Below are 14,703 nucleotides of genomic sequence, written 5' to 3' on the forward strand. Positions count from 1 at the left end.
TATTTAGCAAAAGTATCCAAACAGAAGAGTGAATGAAAATTAAAAAATAAAACAATAATGGTGTATAAACCTATTCCTGAATGTTTTCCGACTACCTTTCTAAAGCAACACGTTCCATGTGCTTTTAGTAACAGAGCCTCCATTCCTACGTGGCTGCATCAGTTTCTTCAGGGTCATCGGTGCATCAGTGAGAACAGCTACTGGCAAACACGTTACTCAGAGGTGTTCTGAGAACAGTGCTGTGAAAAGGATTTGTCGCTTATGAGCTACTGAGCTCCCCCTTTCTGAGACCTGTCATTTTGTTAAGATATGATTGAGGCTGAGCTCCAGATAAGATATATTCTTTACGGTATACACATACTTATTAGATTCAAGCACGTTTCTTAGTGGCAGGCAGTAATGACTCAATTTAAAACAAACAAAAGGGTTCTAAGTTGTTTTCTGATTATGGGCACTACCCCGAAGCTTCATAGGCATATACATTTTATAATTCATTCATTAGATATGAGGGGATAGGTCCCAGCCATAACTTCAGAGCATTCCAGAGAACAGAGTTTGCCGCTTCAAAAATACAAATAGTTTCCAGCATGCAGTCAAGCACTTTGACAAGGGAATGCTAAACACACTGCAGACTGAAACATAACTATACTGCAAGCTGGGCTATTCGGTTGGTACGACTTCATTATTCAGACTGTAACTCTCAAGTACTTAGTGTTACAGGTCTTTATTGATCAGATACATGAAGGACACAGAAGGACATAAAATGCCAAATCCCTTTCTAGTGCCATCATAAATATTAGGAACTTCTGGTTGAAAGAGCATGCTGAAATGAACTGGCCAGGGTGTTTTATGTAACAATCTTTTTCTAAAATAAAATCTCAGGCCCACGTGACACTGGATTTTTGTTTTAGTTTTGTTTGAATATTTTAAAAATAGTTCTTACTTATTTTCTATGAAACGTATTGGGAACTCAAAAAGTCTGCAGCATTTTTTGATCATTGAAAAGTTTGTTTTGGTGGGAGGTGCAGAAAGCAGGAACTATTCAAATTTCTTGTGCTCTTCAGTATGAGAAAGGATCTTTCTTCTCTGGTGTATCATGTGGAAATACAACTGGGGAAAAACTGAAAGAAAAGAAAAGTTGGTTAAGAGGATGGTTTAAAATTGCATGCTCTATTTAAAGCATATGAACTTGAGGTCCTCTCTAACCCTCTGACTAATTTCTCATCCAGCAACCAAGGAAGGTAACAAAGCGGGCTTGGGGAAAGGGAGAAAAAACACAGAGAGACTTACCATCTTTCTTTTCCTACTTTAGCTGAGGGAAAAAGTGGTGTGGAATACAGTGACAGACACTATTATCACTATCATGACCTATCTCGATGCCACACAGCAGCCAAATAATATTCTTTCATGTATTATCTCCACATTTATTCTGATTAACTTCACAACAACCAGGTGAAGAATTCCAGTGATGAAGTTATTATTCCTATTTCAAAGAGGAGGAATTTGAGCTCCAGAGAGGGTGATCAACTTGCCTGGGGTCTCATAGTAAGTCCCGGACAGAATTGGGACCAGACTCTTGGCTCCTGACCCTCAGCCTAGCCCCATCTGGTCCCAGGACAGGTGGTTCTTTGGGAAGAATAACCTCTTTTGGGAAGTAGTTTTGGGTAAAGACTTAAGGAGGAGGAGGAGGAGGAATGCCACAACATTTGCTTTGAACACAACTAAGCCAGGTTTGGATGTTTAAAAAAAAAAAAAAAGGCCTTATGAAATGCAAGCCAGTGTCTTAGGCACTGGGGATTCTTCTGTTCTTGGTCATTTCACAGAATACTTCAAAAAGCACTGGTTCTCAAATGAATGGGGTGGTACTGCCTCCCTCAGAACTATTTGGAACTATTTCGATAGTTTGACTATTTGGAAATAAGGGAGAAAGGGAAAGGGTACTGGCAGTTGGCATATGAGACCAGGGATGCTAAAACATGCCACAATGTATGACAGTACCCACTACTAAGAAGTATCCCACCCAAAATGCCTATAGTGTCCCTCTAGGAAATACCAGTTTGAGCCACCCAGGCTTCACAAGGTTACTGTGTGTAAACAACTCCAGGTGAAATGCTCTTTGTTGTACAATACCCTTCCTCTCCTCATCTCTCCAACAGCTCCAATCTTTATTTTATTGATATTACTTTTTTAGACAGGGTCTTGCTTTGTCACCCAGGCTGGTGTGCAGTGCTGTGATCTTGGCTCATGGCCTGGACCTCCTGGGTTCAGTCAATCCTCCCGGCTCAGCCTCCTGAGTAGCTGGGACTACAGGTGCACACCACTTCACATCCGACTAATTTTGCATTTTTTGTAGAGATGGGATCTCCCTATGTTGCCCAGGCTTGTCTGGAACCCCTGGGGTCAAGGGGTGTGCCCACCTCAGCCTCCCAAAGTGCTAAGACTATAGGCATGAGCTACCAAGCCCAGCCCAGTCTCTCTTTTTCAGACGGTCACGCATATTTTTTGGAAGATAATTTCTACTACTCCCAACTCTCTCCTGACAAGTTTCTTCCTTTTTAAATGGGTTCCAAGCTGGCCAAATTTCAAATGATCCTCCCAAAGTATGCCGGACACCAGTGCATGTGTGACAAAGATCTGCCAACCTGCAGAGGAGGCATCATGTGGAACAGGGCTGCCGTCCACGCCACCGATACTGCCAGGCAGGACGTTGTTCACAGGAAAGACCTCACTTAAACATATAATTCAACAGGCAGAGAACTATTTTGGCATGAAAGTCAGAAAATCTGACAAGCTCTATAATCTAAAAACTGGAAGTCAAGATATAATTAAAAACCATAAGGAATGTTAATTGTAATCATTTAAAAATGTGGGGCCAGTCCCATTTCTATAGATTTACTGTAACGAAGGGAAACTGTGAGCTGGGCATGCTCAAAACCTTCCCACTGGTTGCATTTGTGTTCACACAACCGGCAGCTGCAGCCTCACAGCTGGCTCAGATGGCCCGGGGGGAGAAGAATGACCTGGAAATTATGCATTTAGCCCTTGGTGGCAGTTCAAGGAAGAAGATGGCCATGCAGACCTTCATTTCCATGGGCAGGGCCTGCTACCTACCAGAAGGGTCAGATGATGGTGCTTTCACTCCTTTACATCTCCCAGAGATTCCTCAGTACCCAGAGAAAGGAATGTGGATGGGAGGCCAAGGGCCTAGGGTGCCTGGCCTATTCTCCACAGTTCAGGCAGTGGCCTTCTGGCTGACCAGAACTGTGATTCTGTCTCCATCTCAATCACCTACATGTTCAGACTGAACCCGACCATGAGACTGAAAGCTTTCCAGATGCATGGCTGCTACTTTTAACAACATGAGCTACACTGAGGAATAGCACTGAAAAAACCCCTCAACCTGAGAACAGGCTATTGAGAATTCCACCTTCTGTTCTCCCAGTTCAGGGGACACAGAATGGGGACACTGCTGGGCTCGTGTGTGTGTCGGTCCCTGTGTGTTGGGGCTCAGCGGGGTGTGGGTGCTGCTGGGCCCACCTTTCTTTAAGAAGATGGCCAGCCCTCTTGGGGCTCTCTTCCCCTCTGGGGAGAGAACTGTGGAGGGCGAGAGCACCAGATATGCTCTCTGCCTGGGCCAAGTCTCCTTGGTTGCTCTAAAAATCAGAGGTGTGGTTACGGTTACTGACAACCCGGAAAGTGCCAGCTTCTCCAGGTCCTCACTCCTCATCAATGTATCTTGCCCTTTTTTGGCTCCCTCCCCCATAACCAATTTTCACCAATTTGGGGGTGGAATGTAAACAGGCCTTAGACATCTACTGAGTCCTGCAGGGACTGTGTTGTACTAATCCTGTATATATTGCAACTACAGCAGAATAGGAGAGGAGCACCTGGCCAAGGCACCCCAATATAAGGAAACTCCTGGGGCCAAGTCTCATGAGCCACAATTTAGGCTGTGTGTGGAACAACGCAACAATGGATGAGGCCCATGAAAAGGAGGTGTTACTTTATATAATACATGTGCATCATCAACTTGCCATTAAAGATTAAAAGAACACTACCTTGTAGAAAGAAAACCAAATTTGTTAAAGGAGACTGCATGTCAACAGCAACCTCCTAATTCTGCATTTTCTTCTGATAAATATAAAGCTTTGGAAACTTTGGAAACGTGCAGCTGGCCAGAATGAACTGTACACTCTGGCCTCAACAGTAACAACCTGAACCCCTGAGGACATCCAGAGCTGCTGGCTCAGGCCAGAGCACAGACCAGCAGGCACCAGGTGACTCGCAACAGGAGAGGTGGTCTGTGTGCCATCTTGAACCTGGGTGAGGAGTCCGAGGTTTGCAGGGAATCTTTTAATCATTATTTGAGATCCACCCTTTTCCCTGGTCTACAAGAGGTAAGCTGCCTTAGAAAAAGAAATTATGTTAGACTTTAACTGAGCCAAGTTCTCTTACCAAAAGGAGGCTGAGACTGCAAGGGGCAATTACTTAAGGTAAAGAAAGCAGACTTCCCGGCCGGGCGCGGTGGCTCAAGCCTGTAATCCCAGCACTTTGGGAGGCCGAGACGGGCGGATCACAAGGTCAGGAGATCGAGACCATCCTGGCTAACACGGTGAAACCCCGTCTCTACTAAAAATACAAAAAAAACTAACCGGGCGAGGTGGCGGCGCCTGTGGTCCCAGCTACTCGGGAGGCTGAGGCAGGAGAATGGCGTGAACCCGGGAGGCGGAGCTTGCAGTGAGCTGAGATCCGGCCACTGCACTCCAGCCTGGGTGACAGAGCGAGACTCCGTCTCAAAAAAAAAAAAAAAAAAAAAAAAAAAGAAAGCAGACTTCTGTTGGGAGGAGAGTCCTTTCCTACTCTCTAAAACAGGGGTACCCAACCCCTACCTGTTGGAACCGAGCTGCACAGCAGGAGGTGAGTGGTGGGCAAATGAGCATTACTGCCTGAGCTCTGCCTCCTGTCAGACCGGCAGTGGCTTTAGATTCTCACAGAAGTGTGAACCCTGTTGTAAACTGCACATTCAAGGGATCTAGGTTATATGTTTCTTATGAGAATCTAATGCCTGATGATCTAAGGTAGAACAGTTTCACCCTGAAACCATCCCCTGCACCGCCCAGGGAAAAACTGTCTTCCATGAAACCGGTCCCTGGTGCCAAAAAGGTTGTGGGGACTGCTGCTCTAAAAGACAGCTGGCTCTGGGGTCAGTGTCTTCTCTTTCCTCTATCTCTCTCAAGACCAAGATGAAAAGCTCACAGGAGTGGGTTTCCCTCAGGAACGCTATCGTCATGGAGGCCGCATGTGGAACCCAGGCACTGTCACTACACCAAGAGCTCAGAAGGAAGAGGTGAAGCTCAGCACTGGTTGGCTACCAGAGCACAAAGAGACAAACATGCAGACAGATGGAGGCTGCCCTGGGGAGTAGTTCCTGGAAGGAAGCCCTGCTTCCTAGAGAGGTTGGAAGTCTTGCAGGAACTCTCAGGTAGGAACCCCTAGATTTTTGTCAATGTGGAAGCAGCTTGTTATAGATCTGATTTCATAAAAACCTCCCTGCCACTCTCCCAGTCACTCAGTATGGTACATGTCTCCTATTCATTTGACCATGGTGAATTCAAATAAAGCCTGTGGTGCCCACTGGGATAATATGTGTTAGTTACTCTGGGTGTGGTAAAACTGCAACTGTGAACTGCTGCTCTAGAGACTGGAAAATGAAACTCTAAAAAAAACAAAATTAGAAAGGTGAAAAACTATTAGTTAATTTTTATTACTTAAACATTTAGATGATTTCACATTTATCGTCTGTTGGAAAATCAACTACTTTCTACATTTGAAGAGAGATGGCCTCTTGGTTGCTATGATTCCAGCACTAGAGAGGAGGACTCAATCATGAATAAAGAGTGGAAAATGAATCATGAAGCAGAATTGTATCCAAGAATTTCTGCAAGATAAACCCTCACATGAAATCTGGATGTAGTTTTTTTCCTCACAAAGCATGAAATGCAATTTTCCATAGAGGGACACAAGCATGTCACTTTGTTAGGATGATTCATTCTGGTGATGCCGTGGAATGAAGAGAAGTCCAACCCTGTCTGAATTTAACCTGGGGTTTAGGGAAGAATATAGCATCTTTTCTAGATTAAAATAAGATTCAGAGTTACAATGGTTATAGAAATAGCTAAATGAGAAGAACCACTAACATTGTATGTCCTTGGTTATAAGAAGATCTTTTGGTATACAGAAATCAATCATAGGATTTATAATTGAACATCAGAATTTCAGCAAAGGACTAAACTCTTCATCCTCAGAAAGTAGGGCTCACTTCACAGAGACATCAAACGTGTCTTTTTCTCTGCCACTGAATACACTGATAGGCACATTTGATTATCCATATACTTAAATCTTCAGCAGTACTATTAAAATAATTAAAAACCATCTTGAAGAGAACACTGTGTCCCAATCAGTGCTCAACAAGAAAATGAAAAATGTGGAAAAAAATAAATCTATTATTATTTTGTTATGTTTCTAGTTAACAATCAATTCAAAATGAAGTTAAATGTCTATTTCAATATAGTAACCAATGCAAAAGTCTTTTTACCATGTTTTTCAAATACTGTAACAAGCAGTTCTTGAGACAGAAAACTACAATCAAGGTAAGGCCTTTAATGGCTTTTTTGTTTTCCATTCAGTACTTTCCCCAATATATACTTAACCTAGCCTGGTACTCAGTTTCAAACCCACATGCTGAGAATTGCTGCATTTTGGCAACTGTATTGAGAAGGGTTCATCTTTATTCAATTACTACTGGAAAAAATTCCCTTTGATAGTCAGCATTCAAAAAAACCAAGAAGAATTCCCAATAAATGAGATTTACATTTAGTTGGATATAGTGCAAAAACAGTCAAAGATATTTAACTCTAGTTATTGTAGAGCAAAATTTTAAAACATAATTAAATATATGCATAACTGTTTACTTACTTGGAATGTAGGAGATCATTATTAGAATCAGGAATGCATGGTAGTCAAAAGAGAAATTGTATTTGTTGGGTAAACTGATGGAATACAGGCCAGCTTGTCTGACAAAGGGCAGAGCTGCGTATATTGTGAGTAGTTCTCCTGACACTCCCATTGGGTACAGCACAATGAAAAGTGTGTACCTAAAGCAAAACAAAATATTCATTACTGAGGCTCAAAGTCAGCTTTAGGAGGAAGCTGCACTTCCCACCCTTCTATCAGTCCTGGTCTTTTAGAAAATGATTGTTTATACATTTTCCTGTTTACCTGCTATTCAGATTCAGGTTTTACAAGCCAGTTTTTGAAACCAGCCTACAGCAGGTATATGCTTCCAAATGGTCTAATGACAAAATAAAGTCTGTTCAGGCAGCCTCAAAATTTGGTCTGATGAAATAAACAACTCTTCAAAATTATGCCCTAAAATAAATAAAGTGATGCCAAATGCTGGTAAAGTAGGGGAACTGAGTCATGGTTTATACTGAAGGGTCCTGCCCTGTGGGTCTTGGAATGGGGTTGGGGTGGTAGTGGTGGAGGTGTTGGAACATGTGGTCTAGGCATGCCACACCACATGCAAAGACTGAATAACAACAAAAATAGCACAAACATCTGTATACTGCTACTATTTTTCAAATGTTTGTACGTGCTATTGTGAAAAATTAAATATATGCAATTAAAAAAATTTAAAATTCATAATAGCTTTTGGTTACTATGTAATTTTCCAATCAAAACACCCCACAATTACGATTATCGTCACATGGGAGGGGAATCTGCATAATTTTTCTCTCTTTAAAAATGAGTTCTCCACATTCCTCAAAGAATTCAGAGAGCAGTCACTTCCCTATGGAACTGTAAGCCGCTGTAAGTATTGCTAAAGGAATCATCAGCTCAGACTTTCAACAGCCTTTGGCTGTTTGTGGCTCACAATGTGCAACGGACTACAAACTTTTGTAGTCTTTCAACACATGAATTGTGTTGAAAATCTCTGAAGTGGAAGGGAAGACATATTCCCCACTGCCAATTTTAGCCACACTAAGTAGGATGGTGGAAAAAAATCTTTCAGAGGCCATGGAGAACAGTGGACGAAAGAATCTTTCTCCAACAGTAAAATCAGGGCTTGGTCAACAGACTTCCCTAACAACCAGGGTAAACAGCTTTCACAGTGGCTGTCCAAGTTGGTTAGTAACTGCTCTGTTTCCCATTCTTCCCCTTTCCTAATAAAAATGTTCATTGCAAATGAGAAAAACAATAAAAATAACGAAGGAGTTCCCATGCTCGAAATGTTGGAAACAATCGGATTATGTCCCTAATTTAATTACTGAACTCATAAATAGTCTAGGAACCACTGCTTTCCTTCCACCAAATAAGGCGTTTCAGCTCCAGGGACAACTTGGATCCTTCTGCTTTGTCACTCTCCCTCAAAGTCTTTCCCAGCTCAGAAAACTGCCTACAACTGTCTCATGGACTCATTAAGGTAAGCAGATGAACTACTAGCCTTTTACCAAAGTCATCATTACTTGTAAAAACAAAGCAAAATAACAGCGATACACTAAAACTGCCATGTAATGCTTGTTATTACCTAAAAATTAATTTAAGAGTCACAGCTTCTTGGCAAAACTGAGACTAGAAGAATAGGACTTGGTCCAAAAACACCCATCACAATGGCAGAAGCTCATCAGTAAAATGTGATGATATGGACAAAAAAGGGATGTTACAGCAAATCTCTACTGATTGCTACTTGGTGATGAAATTTTTTTAAAAAAGAAAATACTGTATAATTTAATTGAAAAGAACTGATTCCAATTAAAATATTGTAAGTAAAATATAAAAACCTTAAAACAGTATTTCCGTTAGTCAAAGTTAAGTACAGAGTCCTATTCTGATGAAATCTACAGACAAGATTTCTACCCAACCCCTGTATCAATTTTATTTGGAGGCAATATTTAGGCAATAAAAGGTAAATGCAACGACAGACCATTTCAAAAGTGAGCCTTCATTCCATGTGCTTTTTTACCTGGCCCATTTGATGAGGTAAGGCAGATGGTTTAACAGACTGAATGTATAAAAGGAGTAACGGATGATTTCCGTGATCGTCCAGGCAATAACAAACAGGAGGACACTGTCTTCACTCTGTACCTGAAGGAAGAGGAAAACAAAAGAAAAAAACCACACAGACGTTAATGAAGACAGTGTGCAGCACCCGGCAGAGCCAGGGAGTGAGTCGGCACAGCCGCTGGTCTCTATCCTCAGGGCCCCTGTACAGCAGAAAGAGCTTGCGTGTAAAGGAGCTGGGGCCTAGGATGACAGCTGTGTACATTCCAGAGATGAGGGCCAAGTGCGAAGGGCCTCAGTCACCAGGAGCGAGAGCAGCAGGGCAGGGTAACAAACACGAGGGGTGGGAGTTTTGTAGGTTTGCCAGCCTCATGCGGAGAATGTGGACTGATGTCAGTGGGAGCCAACAGCAGTTAGGTAAGGAAGGTGGGAGGGCAAAGTGGTGGAGAGCTTGGGATCCATTACCAAGAATTTTTCTTGATTTGCGTGACAGCTGCGAACTCAAGACAATTTCACAAGAGGGGAATGTAAGGATTAAAGCACAACTGGGCTGGGTGCAGTGGCTCACGCTTGTAATCCCAGCACTTTGGGAGGCTGAGGTGGGTGGATCACATGAGGTCAGAAGTTTGAGACCAGCCTGGCCAACATGGCGACACACTATTTCTACTAAAAATACAAAAAATTAGCCAAGTGTGGTGGCACGTGCCTGTAATCCCAGTTACTCAGGAGGCTGAGGCAGGAGAATTGCTTGAACCTGGGAGGCGGAGGTTGCAGTGTGTCACTGCACCACAGCCTGGGTGACAGAGTGAGACTGTCTCAAAAAAAAAAAAAAAAAAGCACAACTGAAGATGAGGCTAGCTCACAGAGCAAGAAGAATTCCAGTGAGGGGAGGGCTGGGGACCATCTGCAAGGCAAGGGCCCATTTATTTCCTCCCATTAGAGACTTCTCCCCCCAGAGGAGGCCTGCATTAACTCCTCTATGATTAGGGAAGCTTCCACACTGTTCCCAGGAGACAGTTAGAGCCAGAGAGCTTTGAAATCTCCAGCCTCCTCTGAAGTTGTTTTTATGCTGAAAAAAACAATAAAGGTTTAAAAGAGCCCCTCGGTGATTTTTTAGGAGGTTTTCTCTTGTATTGAAAATTTACTGCTGTGGCTTTAACTTTCAGCACCTCCCCCAATCCCTTCCCAGCTGGGTTTGTAATGAACTTTTGTGCTTGAAAATCAACAAGAAATACCCTTGCACCCCAATTCATATTAGTTTCCATATATCCAAAAAAAAAAACCCAAAAAAACAAAAAAACAGTCCAAGAGTCGGACATAAATAAGAAATCCCACCCCATAAATCGAACAAATCTTGACAAGATGGACTTTCTGTCCCACTCCTAATACCTAATACAGCGAGGGAACGGCATTCTAGCCTTCACTTTTGCTTCTTTCCATTTGCAATGTTAATAGTTTTTAGCACTTATATTCTTCCTCAGAAAGTGTACATGGAGCGATCCACCTACACAATGAAATAAGTAGTCATTTACATATCTATTAACTAAATTGCTCTGACAAAGAATTTCATAAATGCACAGTTACTATTCTCTAAAAATAATAAGAATTTCATACTGTCAAGAGCAAGAGTACTTTCTGTTTTCCTGGTGCTCTCATATTAGCCAAAGTAAAGCAAAAGCCAAACACCTCTAAAGCTTTCATGGAGAGATTTTTCAGTCTGTCTCCAAATCCTTACTTGAATCCATCTATAACAAAATATAATATAAATATAAAAGCACACTTTGCTTTTTGATGTATTTTATAATCCTCCTTAAGGAGATAGTTTTTACAGCTATGAGTGGAAGCCTTGCCTAAAGAGCTCTGGGTTATAATAGGAATTGCCTTTAATATTTTGTACTGTAAACATCTTGAAAGCAGGGAATGTGCTTTATTCATCTTCTGTTTTCCAAAAACACTGTTTTTCACAAGTAAGAGCTCAATAAATAATTGCCGAGTAAATGAAGTCAGTCCTAATTGGGTTACTCCGAGACTCAGTTGCCTTCTTTATGGTGCCTGATAGTTTCTGTGTAGTCTTATTGACCTTCAAATAGGCAAAAACAAACAAAACTCAAAACCCCCCCCAAACCTCCTGCTTTGACCCAGCCTAGAGGTTGGTTATTATTTACCTCCCATCCATCCCCAAGTTAGATCTTAGCCAAAAGAACTATGACAAACTCAGACTAAGTATGAAAGCAGTCTGTTCCCAGAGTCTAGCTGTGAAGACGATGGCATAAGTCTTTTTTAAAATACTAGGGATGCAGGAAATGACCATTTTGTGCAAAATGATATCTTCCAATCAATAGGAAATGCAACATTGTTATCAAGAAGGGATTTGGATAAAGAGATTGCCTTATGTGATTTATAGATAATTATAAACCAATAACACAAAATGGGCAAATGTAATGCATAAGTTAAAACCAGTATGATCAATGAGACTCGAAGAGATATTTGTACACTCATGTTTATAGCAGCATTATTCACAACAGTCAAAAGGCAAAGAAACCCAGGTGTGTACTGATGGATGGATAAGCAAGATGTGGTCTATACATACAGTGGAGTATTATTATATACATACAGTGGAGTATTATTCAGCCTTAAAAGGGAGGAAATTCTTACACATGCTGCAAAATGGATGAACCCTGAAGACATCATGCTAAGTAAAATAAGCCAGTCACAAAAAGGTGAATACTGTGTGATTCTACTCATATGTGGTACCTAGGGTGAGGCAGAGACAAAAAGTAGAGACAGAAGGTTGCCAGCAGCTGGGAAGATGGGAAATAGAGAATTACTGTTTAATTGGTATAGAGTTCCAGTTTGGGAGGATTAAAAAAGTTCTGGAGATGGATGGTGATGATGGTTGTACAACAATGGGAAAGTATTTCTGCAACTGAACTATACACTTAAAAATGGTAAAATGGGCCAGGCGCAGTGGCTCAAGCCTGTAATCCCAGCACTTTGGGAGGCCGAGACGGGCGGATCACGAGGTCAGGAGATCAAGACCATCCTGGCTAAGACGGTGAAACCCCATCTCTACTAAAAAAGACAAAAAGCTAGCCAGGCGAGGTGGCGGGCGTCTGTAGTCCCAGCTACTCGGGAGGCTGAGGCAGGAGAATGGCGTAAACCCGGGAGGCGGAGCTTGCAGTGAGCTGAGATCCGGCCACTGCACTCCAGCCCGGGTGACAGAGCGAGACTCCGTCTCAAAAAGAAAAAAAAAAAAAAAATGGTAAAATGGTAAATGTTATATGTATTTTACCACAATAAAAAATAAATGAAAAAACCCCCCAAACAACCCTCAGTAACATAAATTTAATAAGTCTAAATGTAATTACATGACTTAGCAACAACAAAATGACTCCAGATCAGAATGGAGAAGACCTACCTTATGAAATCAAGAGATCTGGAGTATTTGGTGAACCATAAGCCTCACAGGAGCCAACAGGGTGTGAGGTGGCTGCTCAAACAAACAACACTCCAGGATTCAGCTACGTTAACAGTCTTATCCCAATTACTACACTGTAAATAGATGAGACCCCACTTAGGGAATAGAGTCTGCTAGAAGAACTCCTCAACTAGCAGAGCTGACTTTGGAAAAGGAAAGAGAGGGTAAGTATTTTAAAATATGTAAAAGGATACCATAAGCAAGAGGCAGATGGACATGAGACTAGTAAAACTGGCAGGGAGTAAAATGCTGGGTTCAACCTAAGAAAAACTGAGTAACAAACCAGGTGACTAATCACATAGGCCACCGCAAAAAGTTGTGTGCTTGTAGGCCCTGGACACATCCCAACCAAGACTGCCCAGGAAGGTCCTACCAAGGACAGGGGGCTGAGTTGGCCTGGGGCGGCCAGGGCTGCTGCTGTTCTTTGGAAAGGTGTGTACCCATGATCCCTCCATGGGCAAGACGTGAAACGCTGGCTAATATTGACTTCCTTGCATGAGCTGAAATTTTTCTAGTTGGTGAAAAAAATGGGTAGAGGCTCTGATGCTTCTTAAAAATAATTTTTCCTGGCCGGGCGCGGTGGCTCAAGCCTGTAATCCCAGCACTTTGGGAGGCCGAGACGGGCGGATCACGAGGTCAGGAGATCGAGACCATCCTGGCTAACACGGTGAAACCCCGTCTCTACTAAAAAAAAAATATACAAAAAATTAGCCGGGCGAGATGGCGGGCGCCTGTAGTCCCAGCTACTCGGGAGGCTGAGGCGAGAGAATGGCGTAAACCCGGGAGGCGGAGCTTGCAGTGAGCTGAGATCCGGCCACTGCACTCCAGCCTGGGTGACAGAGCGAGACTCCATCTCAAAATAAAAAATAAAAATAAAAAAAAAATAATTTTTCCTTCATCCAAAAGGCCAGAGAGGAGAGAATAACTGACAAGCTCTCCTGTCATCATTACTGACTGCTGAGCATGTGAAATGTGAGCAGTTCTCTGGCTATTACTCCCTGCTGTCTTCTTCTGTTACCCAGGCTGAAAGGCAGTAGCACAATCACAGCTCACCATAGCTTCAACCTTCAACCTCCCAGGACACCCTTCTCGGGACTGATCCTCCCGCCTCAGTCTCAAGAGTAGCTGGGACTACAAGTGCGTGCCACCACACCCAGCTAATTTTTTTCTTTTCTTTTCTTTTTTTTTTTTGTAGAAATGGGGTTTCACTGTGTTGCCCAGGCTGGTCTTGAACTTCTAGACTCAAGTGATACTCCCTCCTCGTCCTCCCAAAATGCTGGGATTACAAATGTAAGCCACTACACCTGGCCACTTTTCTATTTTGAAAGCAACAATTGGGAACATTTTTATAGTAAGTGGGGAGCCTCCTTTCTATTAAGTGCCAGTGACTCATCAGTAGCCTCACAGGAGTAAGAAAAGCTAATTTAGCTTAGGAGGGGTTTTTTGAGGGGCAAAGGATTTGGATTATAAGAAGTTCTACTCAGTTGCTTTTTGAATTTATAACTAGAAACATATAAACATATGATTTTATTAATTATCAAGAATAAGAGGTTTATGGCTGAGGGGCTCATGCCTATAATCCCAGTGCTTTAGGAGGCTGAGGCAGGTGGATCACTTAAGGCCAGGAGCTGAGATCAGCCTGGGCAGCATAGTGAGACTCTGTTTCTACAATAAAATTAAAAAGTAGTCAGGGTGGTGGTGCACACCTGTGGTCCTACCTACTTGGGAGGTGAGGTGGAAGGATCGCTTGAGCCCAGGAATTTGAAGTTAAAGTGAGCTAATATGGTGCCACTCAACTCCAGCCTGGGTGATGAGCAAGACCCTGTCTCTTAAAATAAGAAAAAGGAGGTTTAATAAGTCTGCTTTAAGATTTTAATGCAAATGTTCATAGAGTATTAGTCATAATTGAAAAGTGAAAACAACCCAAATATCCATCAACTGGTGAATGGATAAATGACATCTGATAGACATACCTGTACACTGGAATACTATTCAGCAATGTAAAGGGAAGAAATATTGACACATGCTACAACATAGACAAACCTCTAAAACATTATGTTGAATGAAAGAAGCCAAATGCAAATCATCATACATTATATGATTCCATTTATATGAAATATTCAGAAAAGGCAAATCTAGAGACAGAAAGTAGATTAGTGGTTGCT

General features: G+C 42.3%; 1 protein-coding gene across 1 annotated transcript in view; it reads right to left on the minus strand.

Annotated features, from left to right (window-relative positions):
* Positions 1 to 424: 424 nt before the first annotated feature.
* The window catches only part of HACD2 (3-hydroxyacyl-CoA dehydratase 2), a 93,276-nt gene continuing 78,997 nt past the window's right edge, over positions 425 to 14,703 (minus strand). Inside the window, exons 5-7 of the mRNA XM_010354831.2 lie at positions 9,023 to 9,144; positions 6,976 to 7,154; positions 425 to 1,121 (exon numbers count right to left, since the gene is read on the minus strand). Coding sequence (XP_010353133.1) covers positions 1,039 to 1,121; positions 6,976 to 7,154; positions 9,023 to 9,144 — 384 coding nt within the window. The 3' untranslated portion in view covers positions 425 to 1,038. The remainder of the gene's footprint in view (positions 1,122 to 6,975; positions 7,155 to 9,022; positions 9,145 to 14,703) is intronic.

This window comes from Rhinopithecus roxellana, chromosome 1, assembly GCF_007565055.1.
Source record: "Rhinopithecus roxellana isolate Shanxi Qingling chromosome 1, ASM756505v1, whole genome shotgun sequence".
In the NCBI taxonomy this organism is placed as follows: domain Eukaryota; kingdom Metazoa; phylum Chordata; class Mammalia; order Primates; family Cercopithecidae; genus Rhinopithecus; species Rhinopithecus roxellana.